Raw genomic sequence first — 14,433 nt, 5'->3', positions numbered from 1 at the left:
CATCATTGCCAGCATATCATTTTGTATCATATGTGCATGTTTCCGGCGCTTATGGATTTTTGTAATTTTCGGGTGTCTCAGTGCCAGGCTGCAGCAGCGTAACAAAATACATCCTGGACGAGCCATCGTGAAGAAATGCACAAACCAGTTTTCTCTTTCAGGGAACTAGCTCCAGATGCGCTACTCGTCCGAACCTCCCAGACAGGAGATATCGTAGGTCTTCCAAGCTGTCGGCTTAACGCACCATCATTGTGGACACACCTAGCCAATGTCATCGGTCAGCCATCGTTCGTAAGGAATAACCTCGATCATATGGCTCACTGCAGCAATAGACACGGACAAAGAGTCTGCAGGTGGTTTGTCCCTTCTATGTTCTAACTGTTTGTCCGCGTCTATTGTTGCAGTGAGCCGACCAACTGCCCCGCTTTGTCCCTCTTGTGAATAACTCTCTGTGCTACTGTAAAACAGTGTAAATGCATAGGAGTCGCATTAGACTGGGCATCACTCTGCGATCGACAGATAACCGTGCTAATTACCGTATTTGTTTTCTTCCCGTAATCCTTTACCCTGCGACCAGTTAAAATATCTAAATGTCATGATGCGACCTCCCTCTTTTATCAGCTGCAACAAATGCTCTAAACAAGGTAACAATCCTTTATTTTGTACCGCGTGAGATATACCGACTTCTCGAGATCATTGCTTTAGGCATGTTGCGAATTACTTCACGGGTGGTTTCAAGAGCAGTTCCTTCTGTTTTTAGTTGCGGTACCTCACAGCGTACGAGGTGGACACAGATGGAGCCGCGTCGTACTTGCAGACATAACTGGACACAGATAGTGGGCCGTTAAACCCAAACAAAAACTGCGGACACTAGGAGAAATTATACTCTGTAACGGAAAATTCCGCTTCCGTGCATTCGAATGAGTAATGATGTGACCATCATGTGCGTCTTAGAGGGATTGTTTGCAGGTACAGCTATGGGGGTAATATGTGCGGACACCGGAATCATATTTCGAGCATATGCTTAACTGTGGCCCGCTTGGTGGACCTACGCACAACTCTGCTGATATCCTGCTGTTACTACGTGGTCTACTTCAGGAAAGCCAACTAAATTTAATCCCCATGATTTTTCTGTATGTAAATATCCACCGTATGAAATGTCCTGTAAGAGGCTTGGCGACGGTATTATAGGTCTGTTTGATTAGACTTGCACTCCCTGAACCATTTTCGGGCAGTGCAGTTCTGAACTAGCGCAGCACTAGGTCAGCTCCAGTTCAACGGTGCAATACTAGTGCCGCCGCGAAACGAATATCTAAGTGCAGCGCTAGTGCAGGCCTTCTGCTCTCCGCGAGTCTTAACACCGCTACAGATTGTAAGAACGCGTGTGACATTTCAATCACATGTGCATTGTTGCTTTTTAATTTCGAACACGGTGTAGTGTTCAGTAATGGTGCAAACAGCCATGGAACTTGTGGATTCTGACAGCAAGGACGAAGAATTCGACGACCTGGTAACCGTGATAGCGCTGAATCTTCTGCGAACTGACAGGAACCGTGTACCAATGTACACCGAAACTATGGTGAATCGTTATTTCGACTTCGAATTCAAACGTCTCTTCCGGCTCTCTCAGGATACGTTCGAGAATTTGGTTTGAGAATATTATTTGCCTTGTGTCGTCTGCTGCCATTGCCGCCATTACTCTGCACTACCGTTGAACTGACCCCTACGGGAGTGCAGAGTTTCCTTACACTAGGGCTGCACTTGACGTGCACTGGTTTGAAACGAACGAGACGGTGCAGGGAGCGCTCGGCTGCACTGCCGAAACGAACTGGCGAGTGCAGCACCACCGGATCTGGTTCAGGCAGTGCAGGCCTAATCGAACGTACCTCATGAAACAGCACGAGAATTCAAGACTGAGTTAGAAATAAGCAAACGTAAGTTCTACTCTGAAGACCTCCCTTCCTTACTCACATCAAATTCAAGGAAGTTCTGGCGAGTCATCTCTCCGACTTCGTCAAATGACGACATTGCAATTTCTGGAAGCAATGGTATGCCCCTGGACGACTATGGTAGCGCTTGTGCTTTCAGTGATTATTTTTCCTCCGTCTTTACACATGAGGACCTGAGTTCTATCCCATCCTTACCGTTTTCTAACATAGCAGAAATGTCTATGGTCTCGATATCCGTCAGTGGCATAATTAAGATTATAGATAATATGAAGCTGTCATCATCAGCTGGCATAGACAATATCAACAGCAAAATTTTAAAAAATATAAAGGAGCCCGTTTCAGTTTTACTGGCGCAAATCTTTACACAGTCCTTGAGTTTTGGCCATGTACCTGCTGACTGGAGAGTGGGAAAAATTATCCCAATTCCTAAATCAGGTCCACGCCACTTGGTCGAAAGCTATCGCCCAATATCATTAACGTGTGTGCCCTCTAAAATACTCGAGCACATTTTCCAATGTTATGTCTTTCCTTGAATCCCAGAATATGCTGTCCCCCCATCAACACTGATTCAGGGAAGGGTTCTCGTGTGAGACTCAACTTGCAGAGTTTACTAACGATATACATGCAGCAATGAATGCTAACACTCAAACCGATGTCATTTTTCTAGACTTCTCCAAAGCGTTTGACCGCGTACCCCGTTCTCGGTTACTGTACAAATTGTCCTGCTACGGAATTCATCCTGTACTGATGAACTGTATTCGCCTCTTTCTTACTTCTCGTGTCCAGTTCTGCTTAGTTAACGATTCCTCATCTCCGCTAACGAACGTAACACCTGGTGTACCACAGGGTGCAGTTCTTGGTCCCCTTTTCTTCCTGCTCTACATCAACGATCTCCCCCTATCATCCCTCTGAACCATGCGCGTTTGCGCGGACGATTGCGTCGTCTACAGAACAGTTTCGGATTTGCAAGATCAAGTTGAGCTGCAACGGGACCTTTGTAACATAGGAGGATGGTGCTCCCTATGGCAGATGCCACTGAATGGCTCCAAGAGTAAAATAGTTCAGTTCTCCAGGAAGCATGAAGTCCTGGCCTACAATTATCGTATCGGTGACGAAACTCTCAGCCACTGTGAATCATACAAATATATTGGTGTCCCAACTACAAAAGATCTGCATTGAGCCACCCACGTGAATTCAGTAACAGCGGATGCCAACCGAGCCTTAGGCTACATCAAACTGAATCTGCGCCTCTGTCCTCCTGACGTTCGCCTCCGGGCTTACGAAACTTTCGTGAGACCCAAGGTTGAATATGCTTCCGCCATTTGGAGCCCACATCAGCTTAACCTAATATCCTCCATTGAATCCATCCAGAACAGGGCAGGAATATCCTCATATTCACGGTCCACCAGTGTGTCCTTATTGAAAGCTAGTTTCAACATGCCACTTCTCAGCAATAGACGTAGAATTGCTAGGCTGTGCTTAATACACAAGATGTACCATCATCCCACACTTTCTTACGGGTTGTTTCTTAACCTAGACTACGTTTCTAACCGCATCGACCACTAAAAAAAATAAAAAATAAAACAAGTTCCTTGCCGCGCAAATAATTTTCTTCATTCTTTTGTTCCATATGCAATATCAGATTGGAATGGTCTTCCACAGCGCATTGTAGACATTGTTAATCAGAGTGCTTTCCGGGACGAACTATGTACATATTTTCAGTGAATATCTTTTTGGAAAGTTTCAGTCTTTTCAGTCTCTCCCCCCCCCTTTGCTTTCTATCATGTCATATAACAGTATGTGTAACCTTAACATAGTATAATTTCAAGTTTGTGCTATAATTGTAGCTCGCGAGTGTTGTTGTAGATTGATTTTGTACAGGTTGGGACAAAAGTTTATGGAACACGCGAGCGATGTACTTTTTCTTCGGTGCGACACCCTAGCGGCTGCCGGAAGCGGGTAGTTCACTGTTTCGGAGGGGTGGACGGATGCGCTGTTAGCGACACGCAGTAGTCGTTTCAGTGTCGCTTGGGTGTGCCTGGGAAGTACGAGTTACCGCTGTGCGTCGCTCACAGCGCAGCCTTCCATCCCTCCGAAACAGTGAACTCACCCGCTTCCGGCTGCCGCTAGGGTGTCGCACCGAAGAAAAAGTACGTCGCTCGCGTGTTCCGTAAACTTTTGTCCCAACCTGTGCCACTTACTGAACTAGTCACTTTTTTGTCCACCCCTCATATAATGCCCTTGGGCCCTTCAGGTACAAGAATAAATAAATAAATAAAAGAATGCATGACAAGTATCTCGTGGAGATGGTGGGTGACCTTTCAGGAGCAACGCCATCGCGAGGCGCACGGCGCAAGATTTTACACCGCATATCTCAATATTCGAAACGAATTTTTTTCAGTATTCATTTTCTAAAGAAAGGCGATGCCTTCCTAAAGCACTCTTTTTGCCATGTGGTTCTTTCAAGCCTGTTCTTTATGATGCAGACCCAGTCGCTGGACCTCATCAAGACCGTGCAGCTTCCCTCCGACCTGCCATTATTGCTTTCCTTCACGTGTGTCCGCTACCAGATTACCTACAAGGGTATACCCAGGGGCCTCTCTAATCAAGATATGGATACAGTCAGCAATCAGAAATGCCAGAAATGCGTGACCGCTACTCTGGACCTTTGGTATAACTGGGTAAGCAACACCTTGAGGCTGGTTTTCAACAAACAAAAGGGACTCGCGGAGCCCGCTAAACCGCTCGTTGGCGAGGAGCTTGCAAACCAACCTTACCTTGTGTAGCGCAATCGTGAAAAACTAGCGCAACTATTAAATGTTGAGGACGAACAAACGAACGAGGCCGGGGACTGTTCCCAGTCCGCTAGTCAGCTAGTCCATCGTCTTCAACGCTGTCCCTGTTCGCCGTCGAGTGTATCGCGTTGCTTCAAGTAATTGATAGACACAGCTGCGTCACCGCTACAAAATGAGTAGTGTGAAGAGCACAGCTAGCAAAGCTGGCGCTCAGGAGTGGGAATCTGTTAGTACTGATTGTGTCCTCTGAGGTTCGATCTGGGATTTCCGACACTTTACTGAGGGATGCCGGGACTGTTCTCCCTGAAGTCGGCCTAGGACACCTATACCTACTTCCCGGGGAAACCGGGAAGACACAAAGATGGGCACCCACGGCCTGTGCCATTCGCAGCTCTCCTTCGTTTCTTGTCTCGCCGCATCGGGAGAAATGTGTCGACGGACTTCCTCAACTGGGAAACTCAGCAGATTGGAGGATCCTTTTGATAACGGTTCCGAAACATAACCCAAGGCCCCGATTACCTTGAGTAGCTGAATATGATGATGCTGATCACTGCCTCGTGTGTGTTTCTTCCTGTTTGTGTGCTTCCCCCAGCGAAGCACTGATGTTATCCGCGCCACACGGACGTGGACAAATGCTGAAAGGAGAGTAATTGACGCAGTGGAGGACAGCGTGTATGTTGCGCGCCCTGGGCCGACTTCGGGGGAACGTTCTTATGGAGAATCAGCAGGGAGCCACCAGGATAGGATACCATATCAAAAAATGCCCACGATCTTGGCTGCCACCATCCAAGCAGAAGGTGTTTGCCCTCTCGGATAATGTGGCTGGTCACTCAGTGATTGCATTGCGCGTGCCACGTGATATCGTTCATATCCCACGGTTCTACGGAGGGACAGCGTAGGCGATGCTTCACTGGAGAATTCGCGCACTTCTCGCGTTCGAGTTCGCATATGTGCCGCCATTCAAACAACAACAACTTTATTTTCGGCCTTGGACAGGCGATACCCTACCCCCGTGCTTGGTGGAATGGGGGGAATAAAATAACGAGCACCTTTACAATAACGATCGAAGTCCGATGGTGTCCAGAAATGTCAGAAGAGCTTTGAGCGCAGAGCGTTGCTGGGCTGGATTGGGCCAGGGACCAAGCAATTTCGGTAGGGAGAAAGGGCGAGAGTCCAGCTGACGAAGAGACTCGGAGAGTGTGATTCTGGAAGGGTCGTAGTGAGGGCAATGAAGAAGAATGTGCTCCAGATCCTCAAGAGCACCACAGTGGCAACAGGTGGGAGAATCAATTTGTCTCAAGCGGTAACGCCACTGAGCTGTAAAGGCCACATCGAGGCGCATGCGGTGGATTAATGCAGCATCCTGACGAGATGTGTTTCGTGGCATGCGGAAAGCGAGCATGGGATCAACTCTGTTCAACATAGAGGGGGGAAGAATGTCGGTTGTCCGTTGGCGGGAAGCCAGGGGTGTCACTAGACGTCGCAGAATTGAACGGCGGTGTCCTCTGAGCAGAACAATACGGGTCCGGTTCCGAGACGAGAGTGCTGCTTCTGCGGCGCTGTCGGCCTGCTCGTTCCCCACGACACCACAATGGGCTGGAACCCACTGGAGAACTAGCCTGTGGCCTGCGGCGTAGATAGTGTGGTAAGCCATTAACACGTCGGTGACTAGGGGTGCGGATGGGTCTCGTATGCCGGAAGTTTCAATTGCTTGAAGTGCAGATTTGGAGTCTGTAAAGACTGCCCATTCCCGGGGTGGAAAATCAGCGATGTGTTGTAGAAAGAAAAGGATGGCATAGAGTTCCGCAGCTGTGGAGGAGGTTGGAGGTGAAAGGCGTCTTCCGTGCACGACGCCTTCGGATGGAATGACGAAGGCTGAGGCGGACTTGTTGTTTCGGGATGCGCCATCAGTATATGCTGCCGTAAACGTAGAAAACTTCTCGTCTACCAGAGCATGAAAATGGGCTCGGAGGACTTGAGGGGGGACCTGATCTCTTCTTTGCAGAAGGTTTGGGAGGCGTACAAACGTGGGCGGTACCGGGAGAGACCAGGGGGCGTCCGGCGGTATAGTGTCCTTAGTTATGAAGCCAGTGAGAGTCTGGCGTGTCCTCTGCGCTACCCGATAGAAGTCGCTTCCAGGGCGGTATCGAATTTTCCTGAGTAGCGGGGGGCGGGGAATGTGAGCACGCAAACGGAGGTAGTGCCGAGCCGTTTCCCGTTCACGGAGAACTTCAAGCGGGAGCTCACCAGCTTCAGCCAGTACTTGTCGTGTTTCAGCCATTCTTGGAACTCCGAGGCATCGACGAAGGCTTCGAGCAAACAGGGACCGAAGCGTATTTAATGAAGTTGTTGATATCCTGTGCAGAATAGGAAGGCTGTAAAGCACAGTTGCCCTCACCAATGCCGCGTGAACCGCGAGCAGGGAACGCTGATCACAGCCCCATCCTGGGCCAGAAAGATGTTGGATTGCGGGGAGCCATCGCTGCACTTTAGTTTCAAGGTGTTTAATGTGCCGAGCCCAGCGCAAGTCCGAGTCGATTACCACGCCAAGGAAGCGGTGAAAGCGTACTGGTTGTAGCTTCTTTGAGCCAAGCCAAAGTGGGAAATTGGCCATAGCTTTACGCGTGAAAGGGAGCTCGACACACTTTTCGGGTGAAAGATCCATCCCGAGGTGCGTCAGGGACGTATGGATATTGTTTAAAGCGAGCTGCAGGCGGCGCTGGAGAGCCGGGCGTGATTTTCCTACTGTCCAAAGGGCGACGTCATCTGCATACACGGAGAACGACACTTTGCGAGGAATTACTGATTGTAGGCCGGCCATCACCACGTTAAACAGTGTCGGGCTGAGAATGCTTCCTTGGGGGACTCCTTGGGGAACAGGATGCTGAGGGCTTTGGCCTGCCGCCATTCAGATCGAAATGCGACGACTGAAAATTAGGATCGTAGCGGCGAACGTCAACGCCTGAAGCCATTGCATTCGACCCGATTTTAACAGGCACTAGAGGGTGCACTGAGGTGATCGTGTTGGCAGGAAAAAGCCCTATGCCTAGGACAACTTTGGGAGCTTCGCTGCACGCAAATGAGTGACAGCGCTTCGATTTGCGGAATGCTGTCGTAATATTGAGCGCGTATACCAGTGGGCAATAAGCACGTTGACTTTTTTTCTTTTTCTGTGAACCTAACCTGCCGATGTGAGTCGATTCAGGGTGTTTACGTCTCATGATATCTTGACGCAGCCGGCAATCACCCTTATCTTGGAGGTTCATGGCAAGTATAGTTGATTCAGAACCAAATACACGGAGTTGCTACGAAAGTTGAAGATACGGTTACGCAAACATAACGCGATTATCATTGAAAGATGAAAGTCACTGAAAAGGTTAGACAGCCGTAAGACTCGAACCCACATCTCCCGGATTAGGGGTCCAGGGCTCTACCAATTCAGCTAAGCTAACACGCCTCCCCGGTGACGTACAAGCGAGCGTCATCTGAAGGGACAAATCAGCCACACTCTCTCACTCACCCTCTTTCACGCTTACATTTTTCTCACTCATACACACATTCATACTTCATACGATACACACAGGTTCAACAGTTGCCGCCTGCGTCGATCCCGTCGTATGAATGTGTATGAGTGAGCAAAAATGTAAGAGTGAAAGGAGTTGAGAGAGTGGCTGGTTTGTCCCTTCAGATGACGCACCCTGGAAGTCACTGGGGAGGCGTGTTAGCCTAGCTCAATTGGTAGAGCCCTGGACCGTTAATTCAGTACATGTGGGTTCGAATCCTACACCTTGCTAACCTTTTCAGTGACTTTCATCTTTCATCGCTCATTCCTTAGGCAATTTGAGGCTTTGTATGTGTTTGTCCTTCTGTGTTGTCCCAGCCTCAGAACATCATTTCTCTCATGTTCGCGATTATCATTGTCAACTTTTTAATGGTTTGGATAATAGAATGATGTCTCTTGGTCAATACAGTAGTGCTTACTTTAAACAGCATTAAAGGACTCGAGAAGAAATAGGACTACGTCGAAAGAACTGAAGATTAGGATTTCACGCAGTGGAACACACATTCTCCCGCAGAACCACGACTGCAACGTGTAATACTGGGGCGCAAGAGATATGTCAATCTCGCCTGTCAAAAAACCTCTTCGGCCTCTAGTCAGCAACGCAAAGTCCCTTCTTCCTTTCCTTTTGCAGTCCCATTTCACATGTAATTTGGTTTACCGTGTGACAGGGGTGCACAGGGACAGACAGGGGTGACAGGGTGTGACAGAGAATGTTCGACTTCTAGCGGTGCAGTATGCTAGAGGCAGAACCGAAGACAACACCCCATAGCGAGACGACTCACGAGATTAATTGTGGATTAATTATTTCACGTGCGATGAAAGCTCACCACAGGGGACCCCGTAATTAACGCTCTCGTGGAACACTACCCCTGCACGCTCAACTTGCAACCTGCCACAAAGTCGCTGGCGTCCTCGGCCGGGATCGAAACCAGCGATCTGGCGATCAAAAGGCGAACACTCTACCGATTGTGTCACAGAGGCCGGTACTACCATAAACAGAGCACATGGCAGCGTAACTCGAGCACATTCTCTGGAGGAAGAGCGCGTTGATTGTCTGGCCCCGTGTTCATCCGCAGTTGACGACATTTCCTCCATGGAGGTTAGCTTTTAGATGAAGGGGAGAGTTGCGCTGGTTTCGCTCTTTGATCTGCTTTTCTTAAACAGTAAAAGCTCTGGGATTACGCACATTACATGTCACACATGTCCTTCACATATTCCTTGTAGAGTGAAAACATCGCTTTCATTCTGCAGTGTTTTAGACGAAGTAAGGCCATCACCTTAGTGCCTCTTTATTTAAGCTGCGGGATGTTCATTATTTCCTGAAGCAGGTGATAAAGAAACAAAAAAAAATCGGGCGGTGTCGCGAACTTTCTTGGAGGCCTTCGGTGGAGGTCTGTATAAATGACTTCCCACCGCAATGTAAGTTCGAACCGATTGCTTTAGGATTCCGTTTGGTAGTTTTTATCAACCAATCTACGCGGGAGAATTTCCTCTTGGGTATTATTTCTCCCGTCTTGACACTCCAACACTGATGTATTTCGCGCGGTGTATGATGTCAATTTCAACAGCGTACATTCCACCAGCGTGGCACTTGGAGCAATCATGCATTACCGAAAGCAGCGCTTGCTGCTAGCGCGTTCGTCCACCAACGAGGAAGGATATCAGCTTCCGCCCACTGCTAAGGTGTGGGGCTTAAAACCATGAAAAAAATTCACAGCTCACGCATTCCATAAACTTAAAATACAAATGTTTCAGTGTCTCAATATATCCAAGCATAGGACTTACTAAAATCTTCTTTCAGGACTGCACCCGAAATTTTGGACTTGAGAAGCGCAGCATGACTAATTATGTTACTAAAAAGCTTTTATCCCGGACTGAAATCTTCATGTTCGACACCAACGTCACATACAGGATGAAGGTAATTCACTTTGCATATTATTGATATATGTTGATGTCAATACGTGTTGAACATTCATGGATGTGGTTATTGTATGATTGCCACATTACACTCTACGTCAGAGTGCCGCTAAGCAAGTGTTATTCTTCTACGTTTTCCACTTTGCGAGGTAAGACACCGAACAGACTCAGCCAAGTGCACTACTGAAACGTCACAGAGATCAGAGCTGTGGTGGTCGTAAGCACGAGACCTCCCTAGGGCTGGCTTACTGGCAGCAAGGCGTGCTGTGATGTATCTGTACCAGTTTCGATTCTGCTCTTCTCCAAGGAAGACCCAGTGTAGGGCCATATCGGTGCAAACAAGCGTGTTGTACGTTTATCTGGAATAACCTGGGATGACGTGTCGGGACGGCTTTAGGGAATTCTTTGTGTAGCTTTTGGTACGAAGGACAGCCTTGATCCGATCGTAATTGCTTTGTTTCACTGTTATTGCCGGCAGGAAGAATAGCTTTTAAACACAAACGGTAAAACGTTAAAAGGTAAAGAAAGAAAAATAAGCCCATTGATGAAAACCAAGGTCGTTTCCAAGGTGTAGCACCCTTTCAGAATTTCGGGATTTTTCTATTAATGATGTGGCACTTTCTCACTTCATCGTACAAATATCCTCATATGTGTTTAGCAGCGGTAAAAGGGCAGTGACAATTACACTGGTTTTGCCGGATTTCATAAACTAATTACTCGGAGAAACTTGGATGCAATTTTAACAAAAATACACAACAGATATCACTCGTGTCTAGCTTAGACATGGGGGGTAAACTGTATCCAGAAGAATGATTAAATGTTTGCATAACTTTGCGTCAATTAAAGCGTGCGCACTAACAACAAGCAATGTATATTTAACGAGGATTTGTGGCTGAAGCGGCGTATTACGTTCTCTTTCTGGTGCTTAGTTTTTGTTTCAACACTTTACATCTCATGCTTCTCAGAACGATGGAATTGAAGAAGAGTCAGCTAGCTAGGCGCAGGCTGTCCTACATAATGTCTGCCTGGCCGTAATGCATTTACGCAGTCCCCGTAACTTTCATGAACAAAAATCCGCATCGAACAGCCCTGCGGAGTGGAAACACTCCAAACCACCTTCCCGTTCTTAGCCACGCATCTAAGATGTTGCCGAAATGTGAAGACTCAGGTGGGTCCGATGGAGTAAGATAGAAGCATAACCCTAAAATCTGAAACCCCCTTATATTTTCTTATTTTTCACGGAACCACATCGGTGCCTCAGGCGATAATTTCAAAAACGCACTTGGTCGCTAATCATCTGAAAATTGTGGAAAGTACGACCACAAATATCGTATGGCTTTTATTCCTTCCCGCCGACAACGACCGAAACCCCGATGAACGCAAACTAGAACAGCGACTGAGAAGAAAACGAATGACACTCGCTTACATTATCTGACAAGCCCGCGATTTAACGGCACTTCTCGACAACATTGCGGAAAGTAACTGCCTGTGAGGCTGAAATACGGGAACAAACTAGAAGCTTCAATATACTGCTGGCAACACGGTTGTCTGAAATCCTCTGTCAGTAGTTCTTCAGCTTAATTTACCTTCATTGCCCACGAACATGTTGTTCCGCGATATTCTGTTTAAAGGTGGACCACATGCTGCACGTTTTTCTTCCTCAAAATAAATCACCTTGTAAAACCTGGAGATTTGATGGTTTACACCACGGGGCGCTGATTTGAGGCAACCGCGTCGCTAGCAATACCTTGGTATACCGCGGGAAAGGGCGCTGGTTGTCCTTGCGACCACGCCACAAGACCCTGAACCTCTACACTCTTCCATCTCCGCGCCCTCTTCCACTGAGTTTGGATCGCATGAGTGTCGTGTGCATAACATCAGATCCGTAGCTCTGTCCTCATGCTCTGCGCAATGCAGTTTGGAGCTCAGTTTAAGGCAACTCTGTGTCGTCCTTTCTTCTTTGCCCGAATCCAGGCATTTGTATTTTTAGTGAAGACTTTCTTCATTCGCCTTCAATTGCATGTGTGCCATTTTGTCTGTGCTAAGTCACTTGAGGCCAGACCGTGGTTTGTGTCATTCGTAAAAAAAAAAAATATTTTTGAATGCTCCTCCAAATGAGGATCCCAAAACGACGCCAAACCTGCCACACACACTTCCCGAAGCATGCAGTTTATAGAGTACTATGAAAACGATAGGATGTTATGCCTCTGTTATGTTCATGCATCACATAGAACCCGGCTTGCGAGAACTCCGGCCCTGAGACACACACACACAAAGTGCTCGCGCGCATAAACACACCGGCACGCATACAGACACCCATGGCCACACGCACCCGTTGTGCTGTACCTGAATTGATTTATTATCTCTTGTGCCGTGTGTAAAGTAGTGCAGAGTCCGAGGTCTTCTGGTACTTGAGCGAAAGCACTACATTGTTGTAAGCCGCGATACGAAGGCTGTTCTCCGCGTTGAAGTACCATTGGTCTTACTGCACCAACAAGGCAAAAAGTTATCGACGGGCACCACAGTCATGCTATAAGGGAAGTCATGGAGACGTTCTATTTGGGTAAGGCAACAAACACTGTCGGTTATCTCGACATCATTCCAAAGTATGCCACTGCGAGTGGATTAAGACGTTAGCCTCCTGGCGGGGTTTTGTAACATATTCCAGTTCGAGCTAAATGCCACATTGTTGTTGCGTCCGTACAGTTATTCGTGTTCGCGAAATATTCGTTAGTTTTAAAAGTCGATCTCTGTGCTGTTGCTTCCGCATTGAGTTGTCGTGCAGAGCAAACAAAACGCCCAGTGATGCGATGTAAATTTCTGATATCAATTTTTCGCCCTTCGTATAGAACCCCTCATCAATCTCTGACCTTTGAACTTTACTATGTTTTCCAGATATGCAACGCACAAAGGATGTACAACTTTAGAGGTGGCTACGTCTTGTTCTTCGTCAACGACCTAGACTCAGGAAACACATGCAAGGACACCAACTTCACGCGGGGCTATGCGGACATACACTACGTCAGGGCGTATATGAACACTGCCTTTACCAATTGCTAGATGCAGCAAGCAGTTGCGCCTTGTTATTTTATTTATTTATTTTTTTGCAATGGAATGACTTAGCAGTTCGAAGATGCTCCTCTTTATTTTCTCCCACTGATATCTTCGCTGTAACATGCGAATTGATGCATGTTCGTTGTTTTCCTCGAATAGCGGCATAACCTATAGAAAACATCTTTAGATGATATTTCTCATAACTTCTGTTCTAGTGCAGTACTAATACACTAGGATCATTCGTAACGCACATATAAATATGTTGAATAAGGGGCAACGACATTGCCCCTTAAGTTGGACGCAGCTTATCCAAGGAAATTTCAGCGTGGTATTCCGCCTTTCTGTTTGATGTCTTCGGTAGTCACATACACTTTTTTATCCTTCTGCCTTTCGCTTCCACTTAGCAGACATTACGTGGCATGATTTGAACCACACATCCCTCGATTGCCGGTAGAGCGCATTAAGGAATTGCGTTACTCTGGCCACTGCCCTCAGACTACTTACCAAGGGGCCTCATGAAGCTTGGCGTTGAGAAACTGGTTAATTCACATGACATGCAATCGAGAGATGCATGGTTCGAATCCTACCGCTGTCTGGCTTCTTTCCTCGACAGCAAAATTGTCCAGGACCGACATGCTTTTACGAGCTCTGCCTTGCCGCTGTTCTAAGTATACAGGGTGTTTCACAAAATATCAGCCAAAACCCCCAAAACACGGTCTTCACAATGATACCAGTGGTGTGAGGATACTCACCCTATTTTCGTGCTGTAATTATTTAAGAAAATAAAGGGACAGTAAACGGGTATACAAGGTGCCAGTTTCACCGCGTTGCATTATTGCGAGTTGCACAGTAAGAGTTCATTGTAATTAAGGCAAAAGGCGCTTGCATACTGGTGAAATATTCACTGTACTCTTTCGCTGTTTAGATCCGCCGTCCGATCTAATTTTACATCATTTGGACGCGGCGCTCTCCTCACCAAGTACGATCAAGGGTTCTACGTATGATTTATTTCACTTGCGGAAATTCGCTAGATGAATCTGTCTTTCTATTCCATATCTAAAGAGTTAGTCTCAAATTGGAAAATAAATGTGTATCACACGCGCACAACGTTTCCCACGCAGTAGCACGGCCATCGTTATGAACCCTTTATTTCGGC

General features: G+C 47.2%; 1 protein-coding gene across 2 annotated transcripts in view; it reads left to right on the top strand.

Annotated features, from left to right (window-relative positions):
- The window catches only part of LOC135376731 (uncharacterized), a 38,586-nt gene extending 25,231 nt beyond the window's left edge, over window positions 1-13,355 (top strand). For both annotated transcript variants that reach the window (XM_064609226.1, XM_064609222.1), the window contains exons 6-9: window positions 162-291; window positions 4,436-4,630; window positions 10,108-10,224; window positions 13,119-13,355. In XM_064609226.1, the coding sequence (XP_064465296.1) occupies window positions 162-291; window positions 4,436-4,630; window positions 10,108-10,224; window positions 13,119-13,283 (607 nt within the window). In that variant the 3' untranslated portion in view covers window positions 13,284-13,355. The remainder of the gene's footprint in view (window positions 1-161; window positions 292-4,435; window positions 4,631-10,107; window positions 10,225-13,118) is intronic.
- The last annotated feature ends 1,078 nt before the right edge of the window (window positions 13,356-14,433 follow it).

Source organism: Ornithodoros turicata, chromosome 1 (genome assembly GCF_037126465.1).
Source record: "Ornithodoros turicata isolate Travis chromosome 1, ASM3712646v1, whole genome shotgun sequence".
NCBI lineage: Eukaryota > Metazoa > Arthropoda > Arachnida > Ixodida > Argasidae > Ornithodoros > Ornithodoros turicata.
This window is presented reverse-complemented; position numbering and strand designations above follow the sequence as displayed.